Raw genomic sequence first — 26804 nt, 5'->3', positions numbered from 1 at the left:
GAGGAAGTGCGAGCCGGGCTGGGGGCGGGCAGGGGGCGGGCGGGTGGCCTCCGAGCCCAGGTGAGAGGCCCGAGCCGGGATCCCCGCGCGTGGGGCGGCAGAGACGTGGCGGCAGGGCTCGGGCCCTTCCCCTCCCGTCCTGTTTGGCCACTAAAGAAACGTTTCTTGAGCACCTACTGTGTGCGTGCACTGAGACCACAGAAGGGGGGGGGCCCAGACTCAGCCTCCGGTCCTCAGGAGGGCACTCTGGTCTGATGGGGAGGAGACAAGTAGCTGGACAGCGACAGTGCGAGTAGGGATGTGGACAGGGAAAGAGGGGGCACCTGGCCCATTTCCCCTGGAAGGAGGGAAGTGGGGGTCAGCCATGTTAGCCTACCAGCTTGGTGGGGACAGGGACTGGGTTCTGGGTGCCCAGTGGAGCAGGAGCTGGTGACTTTTGATAAAGAAAGAGCGGGAGAGAGGGTGGGAGGTACCAAAGAAGGGAGCAAGTAAGGAGGGAAGGAAGGAAGAGAAAGAAAGAATATGCATTTCCCCCAGGGCTCTGGAGACCGAGTACACCACCTTCCTCCCTCGAGGTGTTTCGACCAGGTAGGAATGGGGTGACGGGGACATGGCACTGCCAGGCCTGGCCTGCCTTCCCACAGCCAGCACCAGGAAGTTTCGCTGCAGGTGGGTGACCACCTGTCTCACTTCTGGCTGGGGCATGATCTGGGGAAAGCAATGGAACCTTCCATCGATAAAATGCTTAGATCAAGGTTTGGTACATGGTTGATGTCACGTATGAGTGATCCTTATTATTTAACCAACACTGATGGTCCCTCTGTGCCCAAGAGCCTGGGGGACCCTGAACCATTTAAGAAAAAGTCCCTACTTTGAGAAGCCCGTGCCTAGAATGGGAGACAGGCAGGGCATCAGCATGCTAAAAGCTACAACAGAGATGATGCAGGAAGGCTGTGGGGAAGAGTGGCCCCTCACTCAGGTTTGGAGGGGGCGGTGTCAGGAAACCCTTCTGAGAAGAGGGGCTAGTCTTGAAGAAAAAGTGAGACACAGATGGGGAATGGGAAAGGTGTTCCAAGCTGAGGGAACAGCACATGCAAGGTATGGAGTCGAGAGGGGGGTGCTTTGGGGTCACAGTCCTTCCCCATGACAGAGGGCAAAGTGGGTTGGGGAGCTAGTGCCAGGGGTGAAGCTGAGGGTTAACAGGCCTGGATAATGGAGCACTTCGGATGCCAGGAATTAACACAGAATGAAGTAGAAACTCACTGTCACCTGACCTCCCACCCCTGTTAGCAGCCAGAATTGAAATCTTTTAAAAATGAGCACAGGGGCTTCCCCCAATCCTGGACTGAGTGTTTTTGTTGAAGCTCAAAGAAACGGGGCAGAAGTCTTTGGGTTTCACATTCCCCCACCCCCTTGCAGGTCATGATATCATCTGCATAGTGTTCAAAGCTGGGCACTTTGAACTTCACTGTGGCCCAAAGAGGCAGCCAGGGCAGGAGTCACTGCCCCGACGACGGCAGAGGCAGAGCTCAGACCCCTGACTCCTCTTCTCCGCTCACCCAGGACCCCAGTCATTAGGCTAAATGAAGACTCACCTGGTTGGAACGAACATCCCAGGACCTCCCCACCCTTCAGGTGCCCCTTCCTCCCCGAAACTGCCACAGGGCTGGGCAGTGACTTAGCACAGGACTGGGTGTGTAGCCACTGAGCAGGGATCTCCGCCCCAAGGAGTGGTGGGGAGGGCCCCAGCCCCCAACGATCAGCTGTCAGACTCATCATCTTCTGTCCTCCCCACTGTTGCTATCATCAAGCTTTGCGTGGCAAGGCTGGGAGGCAGGTGGGGGTGGAGAGTCAGGCAGAGGCATTTGGCCTTGTTTGGGGATAATCACTCTAATGACACCCTTGATGTGTGTCATGCTTTACAGTTTCACTGAACATTTCGTAATAATAACAGTGTCCATTAATGGATTGCTAATCCTGTGCAGCAGGACCTACTGTGCAGTACCTACTGTCCCCTAGTAGGTGGGGATTGCTAGTCCCATTTCACAGAGGAAAATCCTGAGGCCCAGAGAGGTTAAGTTCTTGTCTAAGATCCACAGCTAGTAAGAGGCAGAATCCTAATTTGAGCACAGGTCTGGTCACAAAGCCGGGCTCTCTACTGACCTCACACCTCATATACTTCAGTCCATTCAGACCTCAGATCTACTGATGTTGAACCCCAGCCTCATACCTCTTGCAGAAGCATGAGCATAGATAGAGTTATAGAGCATAGATTAGGGCCCGGAAAAAATCCATCTTGGTTGGCAAGGAATTTACCCAAATCCCAGACATGGCTGGGCCCTGGACGGCACGGTTTTCCTGTTTTCCTGGTGTTTATTTTGGAGGGGGGAGGTGGCCCAGGTCACAGTCAGCCTGGCTAGGATGCTGTTTACTGTTATACTGTTTTCTGTGGCTACAGTTTGCCGCCAGCCTGTGGGTGACTCAGCCCTTTGCGATCCCACTGGTCCCAAGCCCAGAGTCCTTCAGAAACCCTGCACAGCGGGTCACTACCCCAAAGACCCTAGAACAGCAGAGGTGGCCAGGCTGGCCACCTGTGCCTCAGGACGTTATGTCCAATTGAATGCCTTGCTGGACAAGTGGGAAAGGAAGGAAAATGAGGGAGCAGGGGAGACAGGAAGGAAAGAAGGAAGGAAGATGGGCTGACTGAAAATAACAACAAACTGAAGAAATGAATAAAAGAATAAACCATTGCATGGGTGAATGAATACAGCCCATGACCTGAGTGTGGGGTCAGCAGACAGATGAGCACCCTCCAGCCTCCATCTGCTCCAAGGCTCCCCAGCCCTGGGACCCTGTGCCCCATTTTCTGACACCTCTCCCCCATCCTCCCTGAGGCCGGGAGTCCCCTGCTGTTCCAACCGAGTCTCTGCTGCCCCCGTGTGGCTGTTATGCTCCCTACACCAAGGACGGGCCCGCTCTGCTTGGGGTTCTGGCTCCGGGTGTGGGGTGTTTATGAATGGCTGAAGGAGAAGGAAAGTGGGTGCCAGGGGGTGGAACTTCAGAGTCTAGTCCTGCCCTTTGGATGTTTTGGCTGCGGACACAGACCTTTTGCTCCTCGTGCCTCCCTACCCTCCCTCCTTCCCTTTCATCCCAATCTGTGGATCCCAAGAGCCGGCACGCCACCCAAAGCCTTGACCTCACATATACTGAGCACCTACTGTGGGCCAGACACTTGGCGTGTGCCATTTATTCCGTCCTATGAAGTGTGTATAATTCTTATCCTCTTTGACAATCGAGGAAACTGAGCCCCAAAGAGAACAGATAGTTTGCCCAAGATCCCATAGCTGGTAAGTGGAAGAGCTGGGGTTCTAACCCAGGCATTGGGGCTCTAGAACCCATATACCCAGAATCCCCAAACGTAAGAGATGCGAGGGGCCTTTACAGGCCTTCTTGTCCAAATACTCCTTCTTCAAATGGGGAAACAGAGGCTCTCAGGGGGGAAGGCACTTGTCTCACAGCGAGTAAGCAGCAGGCCCAGGTCTATGGCAGGCAGAACCCAGAAGGGCCTCTTCTCAAGTTTCTTTCTGGTGGGCTCCCCAGACCAATTTGATTGGAGCCCAGGGCTGGGGACCCAAGCCTCCTGCCCCTGCCTCCTCTCCCTGCCTCACCATCCTTGATCCTTCTGGGTGGGATGGGAAGATTGATTATGGGGCAGGAGTGGGTAGAAAGCGAGGGAGCCCTGTGGCCCAGTTTCAGTGTTTATTTAGCCTGTTGGTTTGTTACTTCCGGTGTCTACAGGCATAGACAACCACAGGCAGAAAGAGGAAGTGAAGTCTGGAGCTGCTGTCAAGTGTGGATGATAAAGTAGCTGATCTGGCTCCTCCCACATGCAGGCCTGGCCCGGCCAATGCCACTGGCCAGATCAGCAACCTCCACACCTGTCCTTTTGGGTGGAGCTTGGCCTGTCCCCGAAGGCTCCCAGACAGGGGGCCTGGGATGCTTGAAGCAGGCCCATGGGCCTGGGGTTGGAGGAGGGGAGAAATGGGGGATGGGAAGGAAGGGGCAAAAGAGATGGGAGCAGCTCAATTTGGACCCTGCTGAATGAACCTAAAGCCAGAGGGCAGCTTGGACTGCCCCTCACTGACCTAAAACAGCCGTATGTCCCCGCCTTGTCATTTCCAAAGCTGCTTAGAGTGTTCCCCTTCCTGCCTCCCTTCTTCTCACTTGCTCCTGCCCAGGACCCCTCAGTGGCTCCCCATTGCCAGCTGGATGAGGACCTTCAGCCTCAGCCTGGACACAAAGCCGCCCCGGCTCAGCCCTATCCGGTCTCTCCACACTCAGCAGGCTGTGCGGCTCCCTACACACACGCAACGCTTGTGCTGGCAGTTCCCCTGCTTGGAGGCCCCTCTCTCTCTTCCATGTGTACAGTCCACCCGCCCTGCAAAGCCAGAGCTCATGTTTCCATCTCCTCTGGGAAGCCCTCCCTGTCCACCTTTACAGGCTTCTGCAGCAGCCTGTCTCCCTGGTGTTGGGGGAGGGGGTTCCACAGAGGCAGTTCACAGTCAGGCCCTGGGGTGGCCAGGCCTCCTGGGGTACGCTGAGAACTCCCACTCAGGGTCTCTTCTTCCCGTGCTTACTGTGACCTTCCAGGAGAGGGCAGGGGGAAACCAAAGCAGCCTGGGATCCAGAGGGCCTCCTCTGCTGCCCCTCAGCCCCACCCTTGAGGAATTGAGGGAGGGTTTGGCCTAGTGATTCAGAGGATGACCGCTGGGGGTGGCTGGTTAGCTCAGTTGGTTAGAGCACGGTGCTAATAACAGCAAGGTTGCCGGTTCGATCCCTGCATGGGCCACTGTGAGTTGTGCCCTCCTTAAGAAAGAACATGAGCTCTGGAGCCAGCCTGAGCTTCAATCCTAACTCTAAGACTTTTTGGCTGTTTGATTTTGGGCTAGTTACCTAACCATTCTGAGCTTTGGTTTCCATAGCTGCAAAAAGGGGATGACAATAGTACCTACCTTGAAGGGTTGCAGGGTTGCAGGCTGTGCACTAGCTGTCACTGACTCGTACAGCCCTTCCCCCCTCCAAGCCTTTCCCCAGCCTCCCTTCTGCCCATCTTCCCCCGACTTTGCTCTAACAAGGTTGAGAAATTGGCCCAGTTTTTGTCCACTCCTGCCCTTTACCGTATGCTGTTCCCGCTGCCAGGAATGCTTTTTGGGCCTTATCCACCTTTTGCGGCCTCGTGCTTCTCTTGCCCGGAAATCTCAGCAACACCACTGGAAGCTGTGCTTGACATTCCCTGCAGCCATCCGCTCCACCAGGCCTTGCTCAAGGCCCCTTCTCTGAGCCTCCCAAGCAGCCTGATGCCACAGTCTTGTCTCCCCAAGCAGACTGGGACCTCCCTCTCCTCTGGGCAGCCAGCTACAGGGGAAGGAGCGCTCCCCATAACCCGGGCAGAGACCTGAGTCCCTGGTTCCTGTAGAAGAGACGAAGGTGATTCGGGCCGAGCAGGACTCTCCAGAAGCCCCCTCCTTCCTGCCCCAGCTTTATTTTGGTTCTAGAATCATTCCAGTCAGCATACTGGGTCCCCACCACACCCATCCCAGGTGCATGGTCAACATTTCATGCAGTTAGAAGGAAGGAAAGAGGGGAAAGAGAAGGTGGAAATACATGGCCTGCACTGCATAGCCACTGGGGTAGAAAGAATCCAGGGTCTCCCAGGCTGCAGAGGTTCCCCAGCTGTGTGTCCCCGGGCCCTAAGCTGGCCTGGGCTGTGCAGACCTCCTGGTGCGGGCACTGGGTAGACAGCCTGGCCTCAGGGCTGGGCCATGGCGGTGTCAGGTGAGAGCCACGGTTCTGCCTCTAGTCCCAATTCTGGGATCCCACCCTGTTCCAGCCACGCCCTCCTGCCACATCATTGGGGATAATTAGTGGGCCTGGGTCTCCATGGCTCACCAGGGCCAGAAGCAGCCAGCCTGAGAGCCCATGCTTGTATGGGTGGGGGGCGCCATAGAGTAGATACTAATCCCTCCTGCCCCCAACCTTTGAACCAGCAGGGACACCTACCCGTCCACTGGGGCACCCACCCCACAGTTTCAAAGGGCGTACAGCTGCCAGCTTCTCTGGGGCTGCCTTTGGTGGATGGGAGCTGCCTTAGCCAGTGACCCTTCCTCCAGCTGGGGGTGGGAGGGGAGCCAAAGATGATGCGTGTAGGGGTGTAACAGCCCAGCCCTTTTGCTTCTGGGCAGGACTCCCCTGGGGTACTATTCACCCTCCGAGTTCCCCCAAGCCATCAGGCTGAAGCTAGACTCTCCTGAAGCCACCACTTGCTCACTGCACCCAGGCTTCCCTCTCTCCCTTAAAGGTTTCTCCTGAGGGCTCTCCCCCATAGACCCTTTGCCCGAGAACTGCCCCCCTTGACTGCCCCTCACTGCTCAGGATGGCCCTCCCTCCGAGGCCCAGCCCAAGGGCCTTCTGCTCCACCATGACGTCCCAGGACCTGCAGCCCACGAAGGCCTCTCCCACAGACCCTACCGCCCACCAGTCCCCCATAGACTGAGGCACGTCTCTTCCCAACAGGGCCTGGCCTGGAGGGACTCCAACAAAGGCCGTGGAGCCAATGCCCGGTTTGTGTGGGACTGAATATTAGGACCTGGGTCTGGGCCTCTGGGCCTTGGGAGGGTTATGGTCCAAGGGAGTAGATTTCACAGAGAATGACTCCGGAGCCAGTGTCCCACGTGGCCTGCGGGCCTCTGCTTGGTATGGTCTGTCGGCCTCTTCTCCTGCCCAAGAGAGGCCCTGGTGTCCACTGCAGTGGGCTGAGGACTGTGTTTGTACAGGGAAGCTCACTTCCCTGCCATACACAGGCTGGGCCGCCTGCCTGGGATACTCTCAGTTCTTTCCCTGCCCCCCCAAACCACAGCTCCCATCTCGTCCTCCAGCCCCCAGAGCCCTCCCCCAGTCTGCCTGGCTGGGCTCCCATTTAGCGCTGAGCAGATCAACAGGATGGGGCATCCTGTTCCCCGATGTCCTGGGGGCTGTGTCTCCTTCATGTCACCCCTGCTGATGCCTAGCACAGCACCTGGCATTCAAGACTCGCTCGGTTCCAGTGCGTGGCCCAGCTTGGCACTGGCCTTCCAGCACGGGTAGGGCATGGGGAACTCTGAGAGGCCAAGGTCACCCCAGGCCAAGGAGCACACCTGTTGGGGACCTCAAAATGGGAGAACAATGGGCCAGTGCCCAGCTGCCCTCCTGGGGCCTGGCCCAGCCACAGCTGGTCCTCAGTGGGAGAAACCCTGGGTCCCCAGACACTTAGCCAGGCCCGGTCCTCCACTGCAGTCTGGACAGAGGGACCAAGATGACTGATGGGGACTCCACTGGAGACCCCAGCGTTCATGGCTCCAGCTGGACTATGGAGAAGGGTGTCAGAGCTGAGCTTGCACCAGGCTCCAGGCAGCACCAGTGCCCACCCTGGCCTTGCCCCGGCTGCTAGTTTCGCCGGACAGGGTGCCACATGGACACAGGCCTGCGCAGTGTGGCCAGCATCTGGTTCCAGTGCGTGGTGCCCATGCCGCTCGCTGAGGGCCCGATGATCACATGGCCCACGTTGTCGCCGTGGCCATCGCTGCTGCTCTCAGCCACCGTCACACGGAGAGACAGGTCCTAGGGAGGAAGGGACACGGGTGCTGGGGAGCGGGGGCAGTGCCAGAGGTGCTCCATGGCTCCCGGGCCCTAGTCCACACACGCTTGGCCCCAGCGCGGTGCCAGGTGCGGCTCCCTGAATCCTCACCTTTCACCTGCCTAGCCCCCCGCCTTCTGGTTCTGCCTCCCCACATAGCGGCAGCACCGGGTTCAAATTCCAGCCTCCCCACTACCTTGCTGTGTGACCTTGGACAGTGACTTGGGCTCTTCCTACCTCAGTTTCTCCATCTGTAAAATGGTCTCTACCTGTTCTGGGAACAAAATGAGTTAAAATTTACGGAACGGTGCCTGTACCCAGTCAGAGCGTTACAATATCTGCTGTTCTTCCAAATATAATTATAGGTTGGACTCAACTGAGGAAGGGAGAGAACCCGCTTAAGGTCAAACCGAGGCTGAAACTGGACCCCACCCTGACCTCTCTCCGCCCCAACCCTCCTTTCCCGTCCCAAGACATCTCTGGCCCTTGGAGGCTGGAGTAGTGGCACCGTGACTACCCAGAGGGAAGCAGGGGACAGGTGGGCAGCCTGTCCCGTGAGGGTGACAGAGCAAGGCAATGACACCCCGGACTAACCAGGGATGCGGGCATGTTTGCCTGGATTAGGAACACCCAGACGGAGGCAGAGTTCTGGGCTTTCAAATGCAAACAGGGTGTCTTGGGAAGGGAGATCAGGCAGGTTCTGTACAGCCCAGGGCTAAGGGACAGCTTTTGGCTCAAGACACAAAAAGACTTTCTCACGGTCAGGAATGCCAAGGATAGAAGGAGTAGTGAGGGGAGGTGATGAGTTCCCCATCCTCTGAGGCATGCAAGCAGCACCACTGGTGTGCCCAGGCCATGTCCTCTGCAGTGCCCCCCACCCTTGGTCTGTGATATCTGTGCTGGGAGGGGTCTCCCTGGGGCATATCACCTTCTGAAGGCCACGGGTGTGGGGAGCTCAGCAGGGCCTCTGCAGGTAGAACCCTGGGAGATTCAGGGCCCTTGGATTAGCCTTGGCTCCTCTCTAGGCCTTCGCAGTTCCTTCCCCTGGGAACTGTTTTGCGTCAGATTTCAGCTGAGCTGACACCTCCTGCAGAAGCCTCCCCGACCACCCAAGTCTGGCACGCTCTTAGTGGGTGAGGATTGTCTGGGGACTTTCCCTTGTGAGCACCGAGGACGCAGAGCCCACGTCCCCAGCACCCACCATAGGGCTGCTATCTAGTGGATGCTCAATAAATGCTTCTCGACTAGATGGCTTGAGGCAAACCCTCACCACCTGCAGGAGCCCTGGGAAGCTCGGTGGCAGGGGATGGAGTGGTCCCAGAGCCCTGGGGGTGACACGGCCTGGCCCCACCGCACTCCTTCGTCATTTCCCCCTCACCTGGAGCACAATGGCTGGTACTGAGAAGATCATGGCTTCGTTGAACACTGGGTTGGGGTCGTCCCTCTTCACAGCTGTCTTCTTTTTGCTCATCTTTCTCCCATCCTGGAGCAGGTACACCTTGACGTAGGGGTCTGGGTGGGTGAGGGGTGGAGATGAGGGCCCGTGCCACACGCACCTAGCACAGCCCTGCCCAGTCCCAGGGGCCCACTGGCTCCAAACTCCCCAGACCTTCACAATTGCCATTATATCCTACAGTCCTGCCATTGGTCCTTAATTTCTTTTCTATTTGACAGATGAGAAAACTGAGGCTCACACACGTGTCAGAACAGCCGGGCTTTGGACGAGGGCAGCCCACCTCCCAGCCCACACACATGCTCCCTTCACATGATGCTTGGGGAGCTTGGCAGACCCACCACTTTTCATTCTATAAATGGCCTGGGCGCAGACGTCAGCTCTGAGTCACCCAGTGCCTGCTCAGCAGGGCTTGACTCAATGACGTGCGGCTCGGAAATAACAAGTGCCGTCTGCTTGTTACCTCCTGCCCACTGGGTGTCCTTGCTGTGCCTGCCTGGACCCTGGGTCTTCTCAGGCTCCAGCAGGTTGGGCTCCCCCCAGCTCTCTGTCTTCTGTTAGCAGGGGCTGAAAGCAATTGCAGACCTGGGGCCTCGGGTCCCGCTGGCACCTACACCACCCGGGTGGCCCTGGTCCCCGTGTAGGATGTGGGATGCAGTCCAACCCCTGGGAATGGGGTCTCCATCATGAATTCCAAGGTGGGAGGAGGGTGCCCACCTTGGTTCCCTCCCAGTGCTCTAGCCTTCACTGCTGCCTTCTCCTCTCGGACTCCCGTCTCTCCCCCCGCAGGGGCTCCCTGCCTCCCTCCGTGGTTCCCATGTTTCCCCAGCTAGATTAATCTTCCCACTGTGCATGGTTCCTGAGCTCAGCCAAAGCTGAGGGTAGGGGCCTGGCACTGTGCCCCACACTTGCTAATGCCTGCAGGTACCCAGGGTTTAGCAGCTGGTCCACAGCTACCACGAGCTGCATGGAGGAGCCAGACAGCCAGCAGGGCCTTACCCGCTGTGGTCTTGTCGTTGGTCCAGATGAGATTCTTGGCCTTCACCACCACCACGGTGAGGCGCTCGGCTGTGGGGAGGTAGCTGAGGGAGAGCAGGATCTCGCCCACAGCGTCAGCGACCTAGAAGATGGAGGCTCAGAGGGCTTCTGTCCCCTGGACCTCATGGTCCAGGGAAAGCAGGAAGCTTCTTCCTCCATGGAGAAGTTGCTGCTCTGGGACCCCTTATATCAGGGCACCAGGCTGACGCGATTGAGAACGAGACCCCCTTCCCCACTCCATGGACTATGCACCATCCCTCCCTCCCAGCAGGTGGGGGTCCTGACTTGGAAGGAGGGCCAGAGGTTGCCTATGAAATGTAGCATCCAAATGCAGTTATCTTCCCTCATTCCAGGCCAAGGAAAACATTGTGTGGTCGTGGTATATAGAGGTCCAAGTGGACTGGAATTAGCAGATCATTTGCTTATGCTCCCCCAAAACTCCTACAGTTGTAAAGGTAAACGTCAGCGTGGTCTCAGAAATAACTCACGTTAGGGCCAGAGGAGAACCTCCTAACAGAAGCGCTATCGGAGTAGAGCTTCTAAAGCTTTGGTGGTAGGAGCAGTAGAGCTGTAAACAGTGGTCAGGGTGCTTTTCATTTGCGTGCAGTAAACTGAGTCTCCTTGAATGTGGCTCAATCTCCTAAAGGTGTTGGAGTTTGGGTTCTTGTGGAGGAGAGTGAAGTCCTTCCTCCGAAGTGTATGTGTGTGACACTCTCTTCACTGGGGGACGAGTGAGCAGACTTACCTTGTTCTGGTCCTGTAAGTAGAGCCAGCCGCTGAATGGCTGCAGCGGGAGGTCGAGGACAGAAAGCTTCAGCTCCACCACCCCTGTGCTGACATTCCGCTCATCCTCATCAATGCCGAAAACGGAAAACCGCAGGCTCTTCTCCTCCAGGGCTGCAGGGTCCAGGGGGATGGAGAACTTCTCGTCGAAGAAGATGGAGTAGGCGTTCCTCTGGATCTGCAGAGAGAAAGGAGGGTACTCCAAAGCTGGGAAGGAGGTGGCAGCCAGGCGCCTGCAGGCCGTGACGGAGGGGAGCACTGGACGGAGAGTCCGGGACTTGGGCTTGAGTCCTGGCTCTGCTGCGCCCCAACCTCAATGCCAATCTTTCCTTTCCTGGCTCAGCCCTGATCATTTAAAAGCCCTGCTGTCCTCCCCTCAGTGGTGGGCAATCTAGTGGCCTGGAATGTGAAGCTTCACAATCAGACCCCAACTAAGTCCCATCCTTAGTGCCCATGGCTGCGCAGAACCCCGGTGACGCACTGGCTGAGCGGGTCTCTGTCTTTCTTCTACATAGTCAAGTCCAGCCCTGCGTCAGGTATGCAGTGAGTATGAATTAATTGTCTGGACAGTTGACAGCCGTTGATGTCCCAGCCCCCTGAGACATCCTGTCCCAGGACTCTGAACGCTGTGGGACAGATGGATGGATGGAATGACTAGGCAAGACTGTGTAGACTCCGTTGTGAAGCCCAGTCCTGCCTGGTGGGCACCACTGGCCAGCTCTCAGGAAGCTGTGGGAGGGCTCCTGGGAAGGTGCACTTGCGGGCACTGCTCCCCCCACCATCGGGTGGGGGGGCTGCCTTAGTCACCGCTTGGTGATATTTAAAGAGAGGAGCTCTCATTCCTGGAACCTCGCCTGAAGCTGGGGGGTTGCCCAGCTTGGGGGCAACCACCCACTCACTGGGCTGGGCTGCTAAGAAGCCGTCTTCTTAGGAATAAATCCACCAGCACCTCCAGATGCCCTGAGCCACTCACTCTCTCTGGTGACGGCCTGGGCTGTGGGAAGGCTCCTCTTACGCTGCTTCCTCGGAGCTACATTCCCCACCTGCTCGAGAATGGAGGGCTCCTTCCCCCATGGGATAAAGCCCACCTCCCGATCCTCACCTCTCCATTCAGGCTCTTTCTCCAGCCAAACTAGGCTGTTGGCTGTCCCCCGCCCAGAGGGGCCCAGGCTCCCTGATCACCCATTCTCTGCGTAATGAGCACATGGGTGGAGAAATGAGGACCCCGGGGTCGAGTCTCGGGTATCCTGCTCAATTGCTGGGGTAGTCTCAGGCAAAGCACTTTCCCAAGCCTCAGTTTCCTCATCTGTAACATGCCCTCAATCCACCCCGTTGAGGTAAGGAGAGAATTGTGGATGTGCTGGGCTCTGGGAACCAGGTTCTCAGCACATAGCAGGCTGTGGTGGCTGCTGTCTGTCAATGTCCCCCCTCCAGGGATGTGTCCACAACACCCAGGGTCCTCCAGGCTGCCGCGGCCACAGGCAGTGTGGATCCGGGCTCAACAGGAAGCCTTCACACTCCCCATATACAACCTATTGAGCGCTTACCAAGGATTGGACTAAGGAGTTTGCATATATTAACACATCCCCTCAAGAATTATGATGCCCATTTGACAGACGGGGAAACCGAGTCACAAACAGCCTAAGTGACTTACTCAAGGTCACGATGCCAGGAAGTAGGAAACCAGGATTTGAACCCAGGCAGTCAGGCTCCAGGGTCCTGCTCCTAGCCACCCACAGAACTGCCCTTTAGAAGCTCGGTTGCTGCCTCTTGGATCCTACACGCACATGGCTGGTGGTAAGTTCTAGACCCTTCTAGACTGAGGGGGGCAGGATGGGGCAGGAGAGGGATGAGAGTCCCCACTACTGAGGGCAAAGGTGCCCAGACACAGGTGGGTCTCTGAGGAGTCAGAAGGCACTTGGTCCTGCAGGTCGTCAGGCGCCTGCTCCGGTCAGAGGCCACGGTGTGTTGGCCTCGCCCACCTCAGGATTCCCAGCTTCGGCGTTCAGACCCCTCCGTCCAGCCTGGGTGTCCTGGCCGCCAGTGCTGGGCAGTAGGATTGTCGCACGTAGGCTTTGCTCCCTCTGGCAAGGCAGAGGGATCCATGGAGGGAGGTATAGAGCTGGCTCTCGGGGTGTGCTGGGTGCCTCTTCTTGCCCCTCCTGGTTTCCCCCCACCCTGCCCCAGCCTGCTCTCGGCCCCAGGAGCTGACCTCCGTCAGTTGCATCAACAGGCTCCCTTGCCCAAAGGGCACAGTACCTATCAAGGTGGCCCTCTCCACACACCTGTTTCCTTTTGGGTCTGGTAACCTCCCCTTCCCCTCATCACGTCAGACCAGGGTACCACCCTAGCCTTGAGGTTGCCCTACACCCCATCCATACCAATTGTTAACAGTCCTGTTATTAAGCTCTCCCCAAGTTAGCCAACTTGAGTGGGTCATCCCTTCCCTGCCAGGACCCCAGGTTGACACACGGGACAGGTACAGAAATGGACATCCACCACACACTGGATTCATATGGTAAGAGTGCCGAGAACTGTGCACGATGGCAGCCCGCAGGTGGAGACCCCAAACTCCGGGTCCTGTCCTCCCTACCGTCAGCACGTTCGGCTCTGGGACCAGAATCCAAACCCACTCTCCAGCGCCCTCCTCAGCTCCTGCCTGGCTGTGCAGACCTGTCTGCCTGGGGAGAACTCCTGAGAGGCGGGACCACATCTCTGCCCTGCCCCGCAGCCCCCACTTACCCGGGAAATGCCCACGATCTGCTCGTCCGGCAGCAGGCTGACGCGCATGAAGCAGGACTCGAAGCTGGCTTCCTCCCGCTCCAGGAGGTCCTTCCCCTGCAGCACGGCCACGTGGAGGGTGTGGGAGGCGGCATTGTAGTCCATGCTCACCTCCACCTGGCCCAGTGTGAAGTCCTGCCCGAACGTGTTGCTCACGGAGGAGATGGAGTTGAGGGAGTCCGCCGACTGGGACTTCCGGAGGGTCCCGTAGGGGGCCAGGTCCAGCTCACGGCCCATCAGCTCCAGGGGCCCCAGCTCACTGATGCTCTCAAAGGTGTCCTCAATGCTGAGGCTGCCTTTGCGACTGGGTGGTCCCCGAGTGCTGGCCCGCTGGGCATTCCAGGCAGGCACTCTCTGGGGGTAAGAAAAGGGGATATGGGAACATCACAAGGGCATTGGGATTGAGGAGATGACAAGGAGATGCAGTAAGCTCTGGTCACTTGAGGTACCTCCAAGTTCCCCTTTTGCAAAAACAGGGCATACCTTAGTTTAGAAGGCCCTTGCTTAATGTTACTTCATGTCACTCAGTTTTCTCTCTCTAACCAGATGTAAGAGAGAGTGTTTTCTTAAAATGTTTATTTATATGGATTGAGTTCTATACATAAAGATGTTCATTGCAGTGATGTTTATGAAAAGGAAAAATAGTTAGCAATCTAGGTGTCCAGCAGAAGGGGAATGGGTAAGAATACTGGAGTATGGCTACTCAGTAGAGGATTGGGCAGCTTCAAAGGAAGTTTTCAAAAATGTCTACAACATGAGAAAGCTTTCATGTTGGGTAACACTCACCCTAATATTTGAATTTTTTTTCCCTCTAAATTGACCTTAGGATTTAGGAAAACAAAGGCCTTTGTACCACAAGCATCTCCCATGTTGCTGCATGATCTTCGTGAACACAATTTTTAATGCTCTCTCCAATTTGCCATTGAGTGGATAGCCATAATTTATTTTACAATTCTCCTGCTGTTGAACATTGATGTTGTTTCTAATTTTTCACAAATATAAATAATGCAGCACTGAATAGATTTCTCAAAATCCTGGCTTAGAGGACACAGTCCTTTGAAAGCATTTGATGCATGTCGCCAAAGTGCTCCTTGGAAAAGTTGGGCCAATTTACAGTCCCCCCAACAGAGTGAGAGATAGTCCCCTCTGAAATCCCAAACAAGTGAGCATGTGGGGCCTGTAGCTGGTAACAGATTCTGGCTGTGCTCTCTGGAACATTACATGATGTTAGGAAAATCTCTGCCAAGTGTCAAATGATGAAACATTCAGCAATAGATACAGAGAGCCCTAAAAATGTTTGTACTACCTCATACAGTAATTCCACATCTGGGCATCCATTCAAAGTATATAATCCCAAATGAAGACAAAGATTTACATATAAAACGTTCACGGCATCATTTATAATGGCATTTAGTGAATCATGGCACATATATAAAAAGGAATCTTACACAGCTATTAAAATGGTGTTTATGATGGGTGTTTGACAATGAGAAAATGCTTCAGCTATAAGATGAAAGGGGCAGGGTATACAAATCCAGGTAGAAATGACACCCATTGTGTAAAAACTATGCATGGATAAAAATGGGGGAAAGTAGATTAAAACTATTGGAGAGAAATAAAACAAAATGTTAGTAGTTTAAAAACAGTTAACAGTTGCTTGCCTCTGGGCGGTGGCATTTTGGGAGAGGTTTTTCTTATTTGCGAGTATATTTTTTACAGAATGGCTCTTAAAATTGAAAGTATTCATTCAACAAACATTCATCGATTACCTAGCACTGGGCTAGGTTGGAGATATGGAGGCGGATGAGGGTCTCAGAAGGAAATTAACCGGGGGGGGGGGGGGTAAGGTGAGGAGCGAGTGGGGGCCGAGTCTGAAAGTGGCCGGTGGGGACGTGGGGTGCATAACTGGGTGTGTAGCTGTGAAGCCTCACCTTCTGCCTGGCCTCTGCGTAGGTCTCGCCATACTTCTGCTGGAGGTACCTGTAATGGTAGTTGGGGAATGGGGAGGGGCTGGGGAAACTCCCCGATGTCCAGAGCTTCCACAGGCTCACAGCTGCAATTCCCAGCAGCGCCAGGGCCCCGGCAGCGTAGACACCCACCTCCCAGTCGGGGGGGCTCTTGATGACTGCAAGGCAAGAGCAGCCTCAAGTTAGTGGGCCCTGGGGCCCCTCAGGGGTTACAGACGCCCACTCAGGGAGCACTGACTTACTTATTCATTGAACGAATATTTACTGAGTGCCCACTACGTATTGGGCTAGGTGCTGGGGATCCGGTGGTGAACAAGAATACACTCTGTGGTTTCTGCTTCTACCCCGTCCCACAAAAACAAACATTTCTACCAGCAGTGACACTTGGCTAGAGCAGATGAAGAGCTGTAAATAATGGTTAAATATTAATTAAGCTTTAAATAAATAGGGTTGTTCTTGCGTCTTTGAGTTCTCTGAACTCAGCCTGCAGAGGACCTCTTGCTCCCAGGTAATCAAAGCAGCCTTTTGGGGTCTGGGGAAAGAAGAAGAGGATTTGGGGGAGAAAAAGAAATAACCCCATTTTTTTTGCCTCAAATCTCATCTAGAACAACCCAATGTCCATCAACTGATGAATGGATAAATAAAATGGAATATCATAAAAAGGAATGAAGCACTGATACATATTACAACACAGATGAACCTTGAAAACATCATGCTAAGTGAAGAAAGCCAGTCACAAAAGATTCTATTTATATGTTGTATGATTCTATTTATATGTTAAAAATAGGCAAATCTATGCAGACAGAAAGTAGATTAGTGATTGTCAGGAGCTGGGGGCTGGGAATATGGAATATGGGGTTTCTTTTTGGAGTGATGAATAGATTCTAAAAATTGGTCATGTGGATGAGTGTGCAATATAATAAAGCCCACTGAATTGTACACTTTAAGTGGGTGAATTTATAGTATATAAATTTATCTCAATAAAGCTGTTACCAAGAAAAAAACCCCAACTCAGCCAGAAGTGAGAGGTGGCTGCAGGCTATGCAGGGCATGGGGACAAATCCAGATGCTCAAATGCTTTTTGGTCACTGATGAGTATATGACTTTCCTATTTGAGCCAAATATGATAATGAACTACCCCTCAACTGTGTTGGCTGAGTCCTTACCCAGCACAGTGCTTGGCATATGGCAGGACCTTACATGTTAAAAGGAAACCTTCTGGGGAGCCAATGAGAGAGTGGGATTCATTTTGCAGATGGTTGCCCCGTTGGCAAAAACAGTTCTCTAAACCATTCTGAGTGTTGCCTCTACTCAATTCAAATGGGGAAACTGAGGCACACAGAGACTGTGCACAAGGTCACGGAGCCACGATTCCAGCTCTGACAAGCTCCAGAGCAAGCAGGGGTAACCTCTGACCAACCTGGTCTCGACCCGGCACAGTTCCCTAGTAACAGCACAGTTAACGAGGTGGGGAGGGCATTTCAGGCGTGAAGATTTATCATTGTATGTCTATTGAGCACCTACTGTGTGCGAGCACCTTGTGGAGTGAGTCAGTCTCAGGTCCAGCTCATGATCTAGGGGGTGGGGTGGGCATATAAATAGACAAAACCGAATGATGGGGACAGCCCAGGAGGGCTTCCTGGAGCTAGAGGAGGGATATCCCTTCCTGGAAGGACATCTAAGTTGAGATACAAAGGAGTAAGAAGTGTGCTAGGCCAAGGCACCAGGGACTGGGAGTTTAGGGCAGGGAGAGGAGCTGAAAAGCCCAGAGGACTCAGAGCGCCCAGAGGGAGGGAGGGAGTGGGGACATTGGGGGCTGGAGGGGCTCCTCACCACGGTTCCCCAAAGTCCAACACATAGGGAGGAATCGTGCAGCAGTGGTAGCCTGTCAGGCAGTGGGAGGCCTCAGCCTGACCCTGCTGCTCTGAGCCCCGCCAGCTCTAGCCACCATCTACATGAACTCGCTCTGGAGAAGGGCTAGGCCCATCCATCAGCCCTGGCATTTATCCAGCATGTAGCACCCTATGAGGGCCCTACCTCCACTTTCTAGAGAACTGAGGCTGGGAGAGGCTGCCACAGGAGTGAGAAAGCAGAGCCTTAGCTCCCTCCCAGCAGGCCACCTGGCCTCTCTGGGCTCAGTTCCCTCATCCGGAAGGAGATGATGACAAAATCATCCCCATCCAGTGGTTCCACCCCGGGGTTTATTCTAAGGGAAAAATCCCAACAAGTTTTCTGTCTGGTGTGAGTCATCCTGGCTGAACTTATTTATAACAGTAGAATCTGAAAACAGCAAGAAGGTCTGACCTGGGGCTGCGGCACTGTCTTAGGAGGGAATGTCACTGGCTTTTGAGAATGACAATTGAGGTCGTTAGGCTGTCACTGTGGCAATGCAGAGACATTTAAGACAATGTTAAGAACGAAAAACATCAATCCCCAACATGGTATAACCTTATGATTTTGATGTAAAAATCACATAGTGAATGGACAGGGGCTGGACAGGGGCTGGGCGGGCTGGGGAGAAATGAGGGGAAGAAGAAATAAGGATACAGGGGACTATTTATTTATTCCTGACCTTGGTTACCAGAATGTAATTTGTGGGCTAAATGAAACTACAACAAAGGTCTACAGAGGGCCCCAGGCCAGGCCTGCCCAGGTCGCAGGGGTGTGGGGGTGTGGGGGTGTGGGGGGGTGTGGGGGTGTGTGGGGGGAAGCCTGGGAGTCTGGTGAATGGGGGATGGGATGGGAATGGACCTGGTTAACTGGAGAGTGAGAGGCAGACAGAGTGGCTCCTGCTGAGATAGGCACAGCAGGGCCTGGGTGCCAGTAGGGGTTAGGCACAGAGGTCAAGTAGGCAATGGGCCGGGCAAGGTGGCAAAGCACAGCCAGAGTCCCCTGAGAGTGAGGATTGGGGGTGGGGTGAGGGTGGGGGGCTGAAGGACTGAAGCCGGTGCTCCAGTTGGCAGAAAAGGGGGGCAGGGCCAGGGGCACGAAAGGAACAGCCCCAGGAAGATGACACAAAATGATGACAATTAACGCTCATTTATTTATTCATTTATTGAGGACCAGCCTTGGGATGGAATGGGAAGAATTCCCAAGGGAAGTAAGGTCTATGCTGAGACCAGAAATGCAGAGGAGGAAGAAGAGGCGTCAGAGTCATAGGTATAATAGGTTCCCTTCTCTTTGCTATTTGCCAGGCTCTGTTCCAAGCACTTCCCGTGTATTAACCCATCGAGTTCTCAGAAGGTTCTATTATGATCCCCATTTTACAGATGAGGAAACTGAGGGATAGAGGAGACATTTGCTGCCAGACAATCTGGCTCCAGATCTGTGCTTGTAACCTCCACTCCAGTCTTGAGGACTTAGCCAGGCCGAGGCAGGGAAGTACTCCAGGCAAAGGGAATGGCATGTGCAAAGGCCTGGAGTTCGGCTGTGTTTGCACTGTGCTGGGCACGTCACGTGGGTTAGCTCATTGAACTTCCCAGCAGTCCTTGAGGTAGGCCTCATTGCCCCATTTTACAGATGAGTAAGTGGAGGCTCAGATAGGTTTCATCACTCATCCAAGGCCACACCAAGACCTGGCCCAAGACCTGGGAGCCTGCAGGTGAAAAGTGAAAATCCCTAGCTTGAGGTTAGGAAAGGGGTCCCTAGTGTACCTCTCAGCTCAGCCCTGGCTGGCTGGGGGCTGTGCTGGGGCAGATGCTGAGTGGTAGGGAGTGCCAGCCTGGGAGTCAGGAGACCTGGGTGCATGTCCTGACTCTGTTACTTACTCATTGTCCCTTTCCCTCCCTACTGCCATCTGTAAACGGGGAGGGGAACATAAGGAGAAAAGATGGTGAGGAGTGTGTCTGGTGTCTTGAGGCCATTCCCAAGCTCCATGCCTTCCGGGGCACACAAGGGAAGGCGGGAGCTGGGTCCCCATCCCTCCCTGTCCTCGACAATCTCTGAGTGTAATGTCACGTGGATCTAACATCAACATTCCTGGGTTTCCTCTCACTTGGCTACATGACAGCTTCCAGGAATGGCCCTGGTGAGTGGATTCTGTGTCACGGGCTCTTCCTTAGAGAGCAGCAGGACACAGGCCTCCAGGGAGATCCCTTCAAGTCAAACGGAGGTTGTTGCTTCCACAAAAGGAGCCACTGGAGCGGAAAGATGAGGAGACCTCAGACTGCTTCCAGTCCCGTGTCCCCAAGGCTGTGTGCCTTGGGCAAGTCACTGATGGTCCTTACCAGTAAAACAGGGCCATTATTGGTGTCCCACTGATATCCCCACCCCAGGGCTGGTGGGAGGGTCCTGCGAGATGGCATGTTGCCTCTGGGACTCACCATTCAGGTGGTATTCTGCCACGTCCACGGCCATGATGCCCACTGCGGTGGCGGAGACTGGAAGGGAAAAGAGAGTCAGCAAAGAGGGATTCAGAGCAACCCTGTGCCCTGGCCTCCCTGGTGCCCATGCGCCTGTCACCCAGAGCGCACACTCAGCTATGAACCCCCCACCATGCAAAAGGAGGTGGTTTTTGAAATAGCATGTTTATTTATTTATTTTCTATTTTTTAAAATTTTATTGCGGAATATTGGGGAACAGTGTGCTTCTCCAGGGCCCATCAGCTCCAAGTCGTTGTCCTTCAATCTAATCATAGAGGGCACAGCACACTCGCCCATGTGGGAATCGAACCGTCAACCCTGTCGTTCAGAGCTCGTGCTCTAACCAACCAAGCTACCCAGCCACCCCATGAAATAGCATTTTTTAAAAAATGGTGTTTGAAGCTCTCTTCAAGCACTCTAAGACCTCACTGCAGGGTTGCCAGATAAAACACAAGCAATCCAGTGACATTTGAATTTCAGATTCATTTTTAGTAAAAGTACGTCCAAATATTGGGACATACTAAAAATGTATTCATTGTTTATCTGAAACGCAATCGTTGCTGGCATCTGCATTTGGATTTGCTAACTCTGACACCCCTACCTCACCCCCACTCTACCAACAACAGGCTGACCAGCAGCCACTCTTTGTTACTCATTAGAGCGCCCCCCCCCCCAGGGCGTTCACTAAGCAGTACCATCAGGGGTCACAAAACCTGTCAATGAGGGACCACATAATAAAACGCACGGTGGTCCCATGAGATTCTAATGGAGCTGAAAATTCCTACTGCCTAGTGACATCTGAACCGCTGTAATGCTGAGGCACAATGCATTATAATTGCCTACAAGTTCAGTACAGTAACAGGTTACACAGAATTGTAGCCGAGGTGTGCGACAGGTTACAGCACCTAGGTTTGTGTAAGTGCATGCTACAATGTTCGCACAACGAAATCGCCTAATGACGCATTTCTCAGAACGTACCCCGCTATTAAGCGACGCGTGGCTGTACTTAAAACGCTTTTGTTTCAATTGGAAAAGGAAAGGCTGTTTCTGCAAGATTCTGTTCTCCGTCCTTTCACTCCCCACCCCACCCTCCACTCCCAAGTTTTATGAACCGCTGAAGGTCTGAGTTGTTCTAGAAAGGTCTAGAAGCTCATACAAGCCATTAGCTGAACCCAGGGACTGCTCATAGTCTTATTACTATTGTTGCTAAGAAGTAAATTTGGCTCGCAGACATATTCTAAATGGGGAGAGTTTGAAAAGGGGAGGCCAGGATGAGCTGTTGTTGGTCTCACTCGGGGGACACGGAAGAACAGGATAACCCCCACCCCAACCTCTGCAGTCCCTCCTGCCACAGCGAGGTGGGCAGAGGCAGATGAGGAGGGTAAACGGGGGCGTGAGAACTGCACTGTGCTTACCCACCCAGGGCGGTGCTTTTCCATTCCTGCGAGAATGACCATTCAGCATGGCTGGACATTCTGGCTCTTTAAAGAAAAGCCAGATACCTGGATGTATCATGTACAGTTTCTTGATTTTTTTAAATGTTGCAACCAATTCACCAAAAATGTCAACACCGTTCAGGCACAGTGTAAAAAGCTGCTTGGCTGTGGCTTGCCCGTTTGTAACCCTTCGAAGCAGTCTGTGGGCTCTCTTTGGGACTGGGGTCAAATCAGAGGGTGAACATTTTCCTAGGCATCTTCCGGAACCCTGGGGTTCTCCCCAATTTGGGGCTCTGGAACCAAGAAGTTATGGTGCCTTGACCCAGATACATGGGGCATCCAGCACATGTGGGAGTGCCTCAAGTCCCATGGCGGAGACCTCGAGAAGCAGGGTAGAACAGGGCCCTGGGCGAAGCCCTGCCAGGTGCACACACTGCTCCTTGCTCCCAGCATCCCTGCTGATGCCCACACTCCCACGGTGAGATGTGGGTTGTCATGGTGATGGGAGGGCGGTGTTAACCAGGAAGGGCTTCACCTGCGTTGACTCAAAGTAGAAGCTCATTCCTGGGACCTGGACTGGAGATCACGATGACAGTTATTCTTGCCAAGCTTTCCTTACATCCAAGCGCAGCTCTAAGCACTTCGCAAATACATATACTACCTCATCTAATCCTCTAACAACCCCATGAGGCAGATACTATTATTACCTCTGGTTTGCAAAGGAGAGTCTTGAGTCATAAAGATAAAGTTATTTGCCCCAGGCCATACAGCGGAAAAACTGTTCAGCTCAGGCCATCTGGCTCCATGTTCCTACCCCTGTGCCCAACTTGCAGGCAGGCATGTGGTTTCGAAAGTTTCCTAAGAATCTTCAGGCCAAATCTGGCACTATGTACAAGCCTAAGGTGGCCCTAGTTTCTGGCAGAAGGGGGTCTGGACGCATGGAAACACACATTAACGTGAACACACAGGTACCAGCCTGCCTCTGCCTTTCTGGGAATCTGATGATGCCAGCGGCTTTCTTTCCTGCACACCTGGCACAAGCTGACTTTGGGAGAGAGAGGCTGCCCTGGGATGGCCAATGCCAGCAGCGTGGGCTGGGTACACCCCTGCAGCAAGTACACGTGGTATGGCACAGAATCTGCTGATCGGACCTCTGGCTGTCCAGGAGCCCCCATCCATCCAAGGATGGTCCATCTCAGACTCCGGACTCCCACACTGCCCGCCTTTCTCCCTCTCCTCATCACAAACCCCCTTGCCTGGGAGCTGTGATTTCAGCGAAGGTGTGAACAACCCCAGGCACACCCAGACCCTCAGTGGAGCCCTGTGAAGTGGCAGAAGCCAGAGCATATCTGTCTGAGTGGAGGTAGGAGAGAACTGGGGGGAGAGTCAAGGCTCCTGGGTGGGAGACACTGTGAGCACAGCTCTGAATCTCAGATCTGTCCCCTTATTTGCTCTGAGCCTCAGTTGTCCCGTCTGTAAAATGGGGCTCCTGCCTGCCCAATCAGGGTGCTAGGAGGGTGGAACGAGAAGTAAGTGTGGTCTTGGCCTGGCAATCGTCCAAAAGCCCCCTTGCTCCTTATTTAAGTTGTGGAATTGTGTGGGCAGCACTGCCAGCCTACAGATGTGTTTCATTTATCTTAAATGTGAGTTTCCAACATTTAAAAATTGGGAAATTTCCCATTAACAATGGATTTCTAAAAAGAAAAGTAAAGAAGGATGGATTGCCAGCTTCTCTTTAAAAGTTATATCTGGGGGCAGTGGGTCTATATCCTCCCTAACCCCCCAAAATAGCCCGAGCTAGAGCTGAGCAGGCTTTGCCCCTTCAGACAGGGCACTTGCTCTGCAGGCCTGGCACTTTCCATTCACTGCCAGAACCTGCTGGCCCCTGGGAGCGTCTCCGCGCATGAGCCTGGGAAGCAGGACTTCCGATGCACTAGGGGAGGTTCAGAAAGGTTAAGTGACTTGCTCAAAGCCACACAGTCAGCAGTGGCGGAGCTGGGCAGCCCTGCCTGACGCCTTGTCCAGTGCCTCTTCTATGATAGGAGCCACAGCCCCTGTGCCCAGGCCTTTACCTCCATCAAGACCTCTATGGAGCACACATCCTATTAGTAACCCCACTCTGCAGAGGAGGAAAGTGAGGCTCAGAGAAGGGCAGTGAGTTTGCTCAAGGTCACCTAACCAGTAAGCAGAGAGCCGAGATCGAGCCGGATGCGGCTCTGCCTCAAGCACCCTTCTTAATGGCTTTACTCACTTTCCCTGAGACCCCTCGACTCCATTCACTGACTACAGCAACCTCAGCAGGCTCCGGCTGGCAGCCTGGAGGTCTGCCAGGCAGAGGGGCTGCGGCTTTGGCTCAGAACAGGATGCTGACAAGGCAGGTCCGAGGCCAGGGCAGCCTGTGACCGGAGCTTCCCGAGCTTAAGACACATAGGAAACGGGGCACAACAGGACAGCCAGAGCTGTCCCAAACCCACTTCTAAGCTCCTCAGGTCCATGTGCCCTCCTTGGCACCCAATCTATTCATTCTGACCTGAACCTGCATGGAGTATGCTCTCTGAAAACAGCTCTAGGTTCAAATCCAGGCTTAATCAAACCTACCTGGCAACACCTACCTAAAGCTATAAGAATTAGACATAATATACGCTAAATGCTTAGCATGATGCCTGGCTCATAGTAGGCACACAATATAGACCTGATAATTGAATGAATAAATGGATCCCCATTTTGAAGATGAGGACGCTGGGGCCCATGGTCACTGAGCGTATGAGGAGCAACCCTGGGATTGGCGCCAAGGTGCGATGGATCTGGCTTGGGCTCTTGGCCACCATGCCACCTCCTGACTAGGCTTTTCGGGGGTGGAGGTGGGTGGGAAGAACTGCCACTGGCCTTACAGGAATCTGACCACAGCCAGTCCAGGCCCCCTCCTGGGCTTGTCAGAGAAATGGCTTTCCAGGAATTTTGTGCCTCTGCAGGGGAAAAGGGTCCCGTGTCTCTGCTCTTCCTACCCCATGTCCTTGTTCTGCGTCTCCACATCTCTGGCCAGCAGGGTATTGGCGCTCACTACCCTCACTCTGAGGCCAGCAGGTCGTGGGAATGACAGGAGTGGGGACAGGGCAGCCCTCCACCTCCTAGACTGCGAGCCTCTTTAGGATCTTTAGGTTTGAAATTCTTTTCAAGTGCTCCCCCCTCCATCTGAGATAACCACATCCTGCTACCCATCCCCCCAAAGCCCACAGAAACCACAGTAAAGACTGGCTAGGGTGGTGGTGGTTGGCATTTGTTGGGGACCTACCATGAGCCAAGCACTGTACCAAGGACTCGCCATGTATTATTTTAGCAAACTCTCCTTGCTGCCCTCCAAGGGGGCTGCTACTCTGCCCATTGTGCTGGTAAAAGAACTGAGGTGCAGGAAATGACTTGCCCATAGTCACCAGAGCTGATGAGAGGCAGAGTCCAAGCTTGGGAGCCCCCACTTCCCCAAGCTGCTTGGGAAAGGTTTCATCCTGCAGAGTGGGGAGGCTGAGGCTTGGGGACATTTCTTGACCCTTCTCCAGATTGGCTGTTACCTGGAGTGGCTCTCCTGCCTGATCTGGGCCTCAGTTTCCCCATTTCTGTGCCAAAGCACAACTGCTGCCGCTCTCCAAACCTGTCCCACTCTGGCTCTGGGAAGGGGCTGATATTCCGGGGTGCAGGTTTCCCAGGCACTTTGCGGTGGGGGTGACCTCACTGAATGAGGAGGGGAGAGCTCACCATCCCTCTGTAACCCCTGGAAGGGAGGTCACCAGGTTGGCACAGGTCTCTTCCACTCTGTCTCCAGGGTCCCATGTTCTGCCCCATTCCCACCGCCTCTTCAGCCCAAAAACACAGCCCGCGCGGCTCCCAGACCCACACACTTCCTCTGCCAAAGAGCAGCAGCATCGGCAGTTCTGAATGGAAAGCCCCCCACCCAGGCCAGACCGAGGCTGGGAATCCTTTCCTGGGTTCCCGGGGGCCTCCTGGCCATAGGGTACCGACATGCCTCTCAGGATTGGGGCATTTCCTGAAGACCCAGCACCCGTGCTGCGGGAACCCCCAGGGTATACGGGGACAGGAGAATGGGGAGCTGACCCGAGAGCCGGGAGGGGGTGTGAGGCGGGGCCGAGGCAGTGGGGACAGTCAGGGTGCTGACTGAATGTGAGGGGCGTGCGTGCAGCGCGGGCGCCCGGGAGGCGTGTAAATGGCCGGGGGGAGCCGCGTGTGTGCACACGCGGGGCGGGCGTGCGGGGCGCGATGCGATGCGGTGCGCAGTACGTGGAGTGGCTGGGCCGGGGAAGGGCGCCCGGCGTGAGCTGTGCCGGGCGTGCGTGTGCAAGCGCGGCGCAGGTGTGCAGACACGCGGAGTGCGCGGAGCCCGGGGGTCCGCGGCGAGGGAAGGGGGCCCTGCGTGAGTCCGCGCGCCCTGCGCTGGGGGCGGCGGGGTGAGTACTCACCTCGGTTCGGGCTCCGGCGTGGGCTCCGGCTCCCGGCTCCGGGTTCCCCGCCGGCCTCTCGCAGCGCGCACGCACCGGCGCCAAGCCTGGCGGTCGCCCGCAACGCCACCCCTGCAGTGTCGCCCGACGCCCGCCTCGGAGGAGCGCGGCGCGGGCCGGGGGCTCGGCCCGGCCGGGGCGGCGGAAGGGAGCTGCGCCGCAGTCCGGGCACGCTCCCAGGAGCCTGCCGCGCGCTCCCTCGCGCTCGCCCGCCCGCCCGCTCCCCGTTTAATTTAAAGTGACAACCTCGAGCGCTCTTTTCGCTCCGGGGAGCCGCGCGGCGCTTCCGGGGTCTGAGCCCAGGATCCCCAAGCACGCCCGGGCATCCCGGGGTCTCCCCGAGGCGGAGTCCAGCCCCTCACTCGCAGGCTGGGGGAACGCGGGTGGGGTGGGGATTCGCTCACCAGGGTCTCCTAGAGGCCGGCGGAGCACTGGACGCAGAGTCAGCAGGCCCCGGGTCTAGCCCCAGCCTCCCGCACCCGGCCTTATCCTATTCCCTTTCTGGGCCTCAGTTTCTTTTTCTGTGAAACAGCCCGATACTGCGCACCTGTAGGAACCGCTGAGAAAGCAGGCGGTATCCCCTTCTCTGAATGGATAATTACCCTCTCCCACCATGATTGGGCTGTTACTGTAGGCCAACATCATCTCACTTAATCCTCACAACAACCTAGTGGGGTCGTGGTCCATTTTTTTACACGAGGAAACAGGCTCAGAGATGAAATGACCTTCCCAAGGTCACAGAGCCAAAGGTCAGAGCTAAGGCTTGAACCCAGGTCTGTGTGACTTCAAAGTTCATACTCTTACC

General features: G+C 55.0%; 1 protein-coding gene across 3 annotated transcripts; it reads right to left on the bottom strand.

Moving 5' to 3' along the window:
• Nucleotides 1–5522: 5522 nt before the first annotated feature.
• On the bottom strand, nt 5523–26231 carry SYT12 (synaptotagmin 12). Of its 3 annotated transcripts, XM_019737857.3 has the most exons (9): nt 25961–26229; nt 20017–20073; nt 15827–15852; nt 15659–15707; nt 13689–14081; nt 10909–11124; nt 10125–10245; nt 9051–9184; nt 5523–7656 (listed from the first exon to the last, which is right to left on the bottom strand). In XM_019737857.3, the coding sequence occupies exons 2-9, from the start codon at nt 20017–20019 to the stop codon at nt 7483–7485; spliced, it is 1116 nt and encodes a 371-aa protein (XP_019593416.1). In that variant the 5' UTR covers nt 20020–20073; nt 25961–26229; the 3' UTR covers nt 5523–7482. The 3 variants fall into 3 exon arrangements, with proteins under 3 accessions (XP_019593416.1, XP_019593415.1, XP_088645848.1); XM_019737856.3 differs by having other exon boundaries at nt 15659–15852; nt 25961–26231; XM_088789722.1 differs by lacking the exon at nt 15827–15852.
• Between the last annotated feature and the right edge of the window lie 573 nt (nt 26232–26804).

This window comes from Rhinolophus sinicus, chromosome 14, assembly GCF_057876585.1.
Source record: "Rhinolophus sinicus isolate RSI-liver-muscle chromosome 14, RSI-T2T, whole genome shotgun sequence".
Taxonomy (NCBI): domain Eukaryota; kingdom Metazoa; phylum Chordata; class Mammalia; order Chiroptera; family Rhinolophidae; genus Rhinolophus; species Rhinolophus sinicus.
This window is presented reverse-complemented; position numbering and strand designations above follow the sequence as displayed.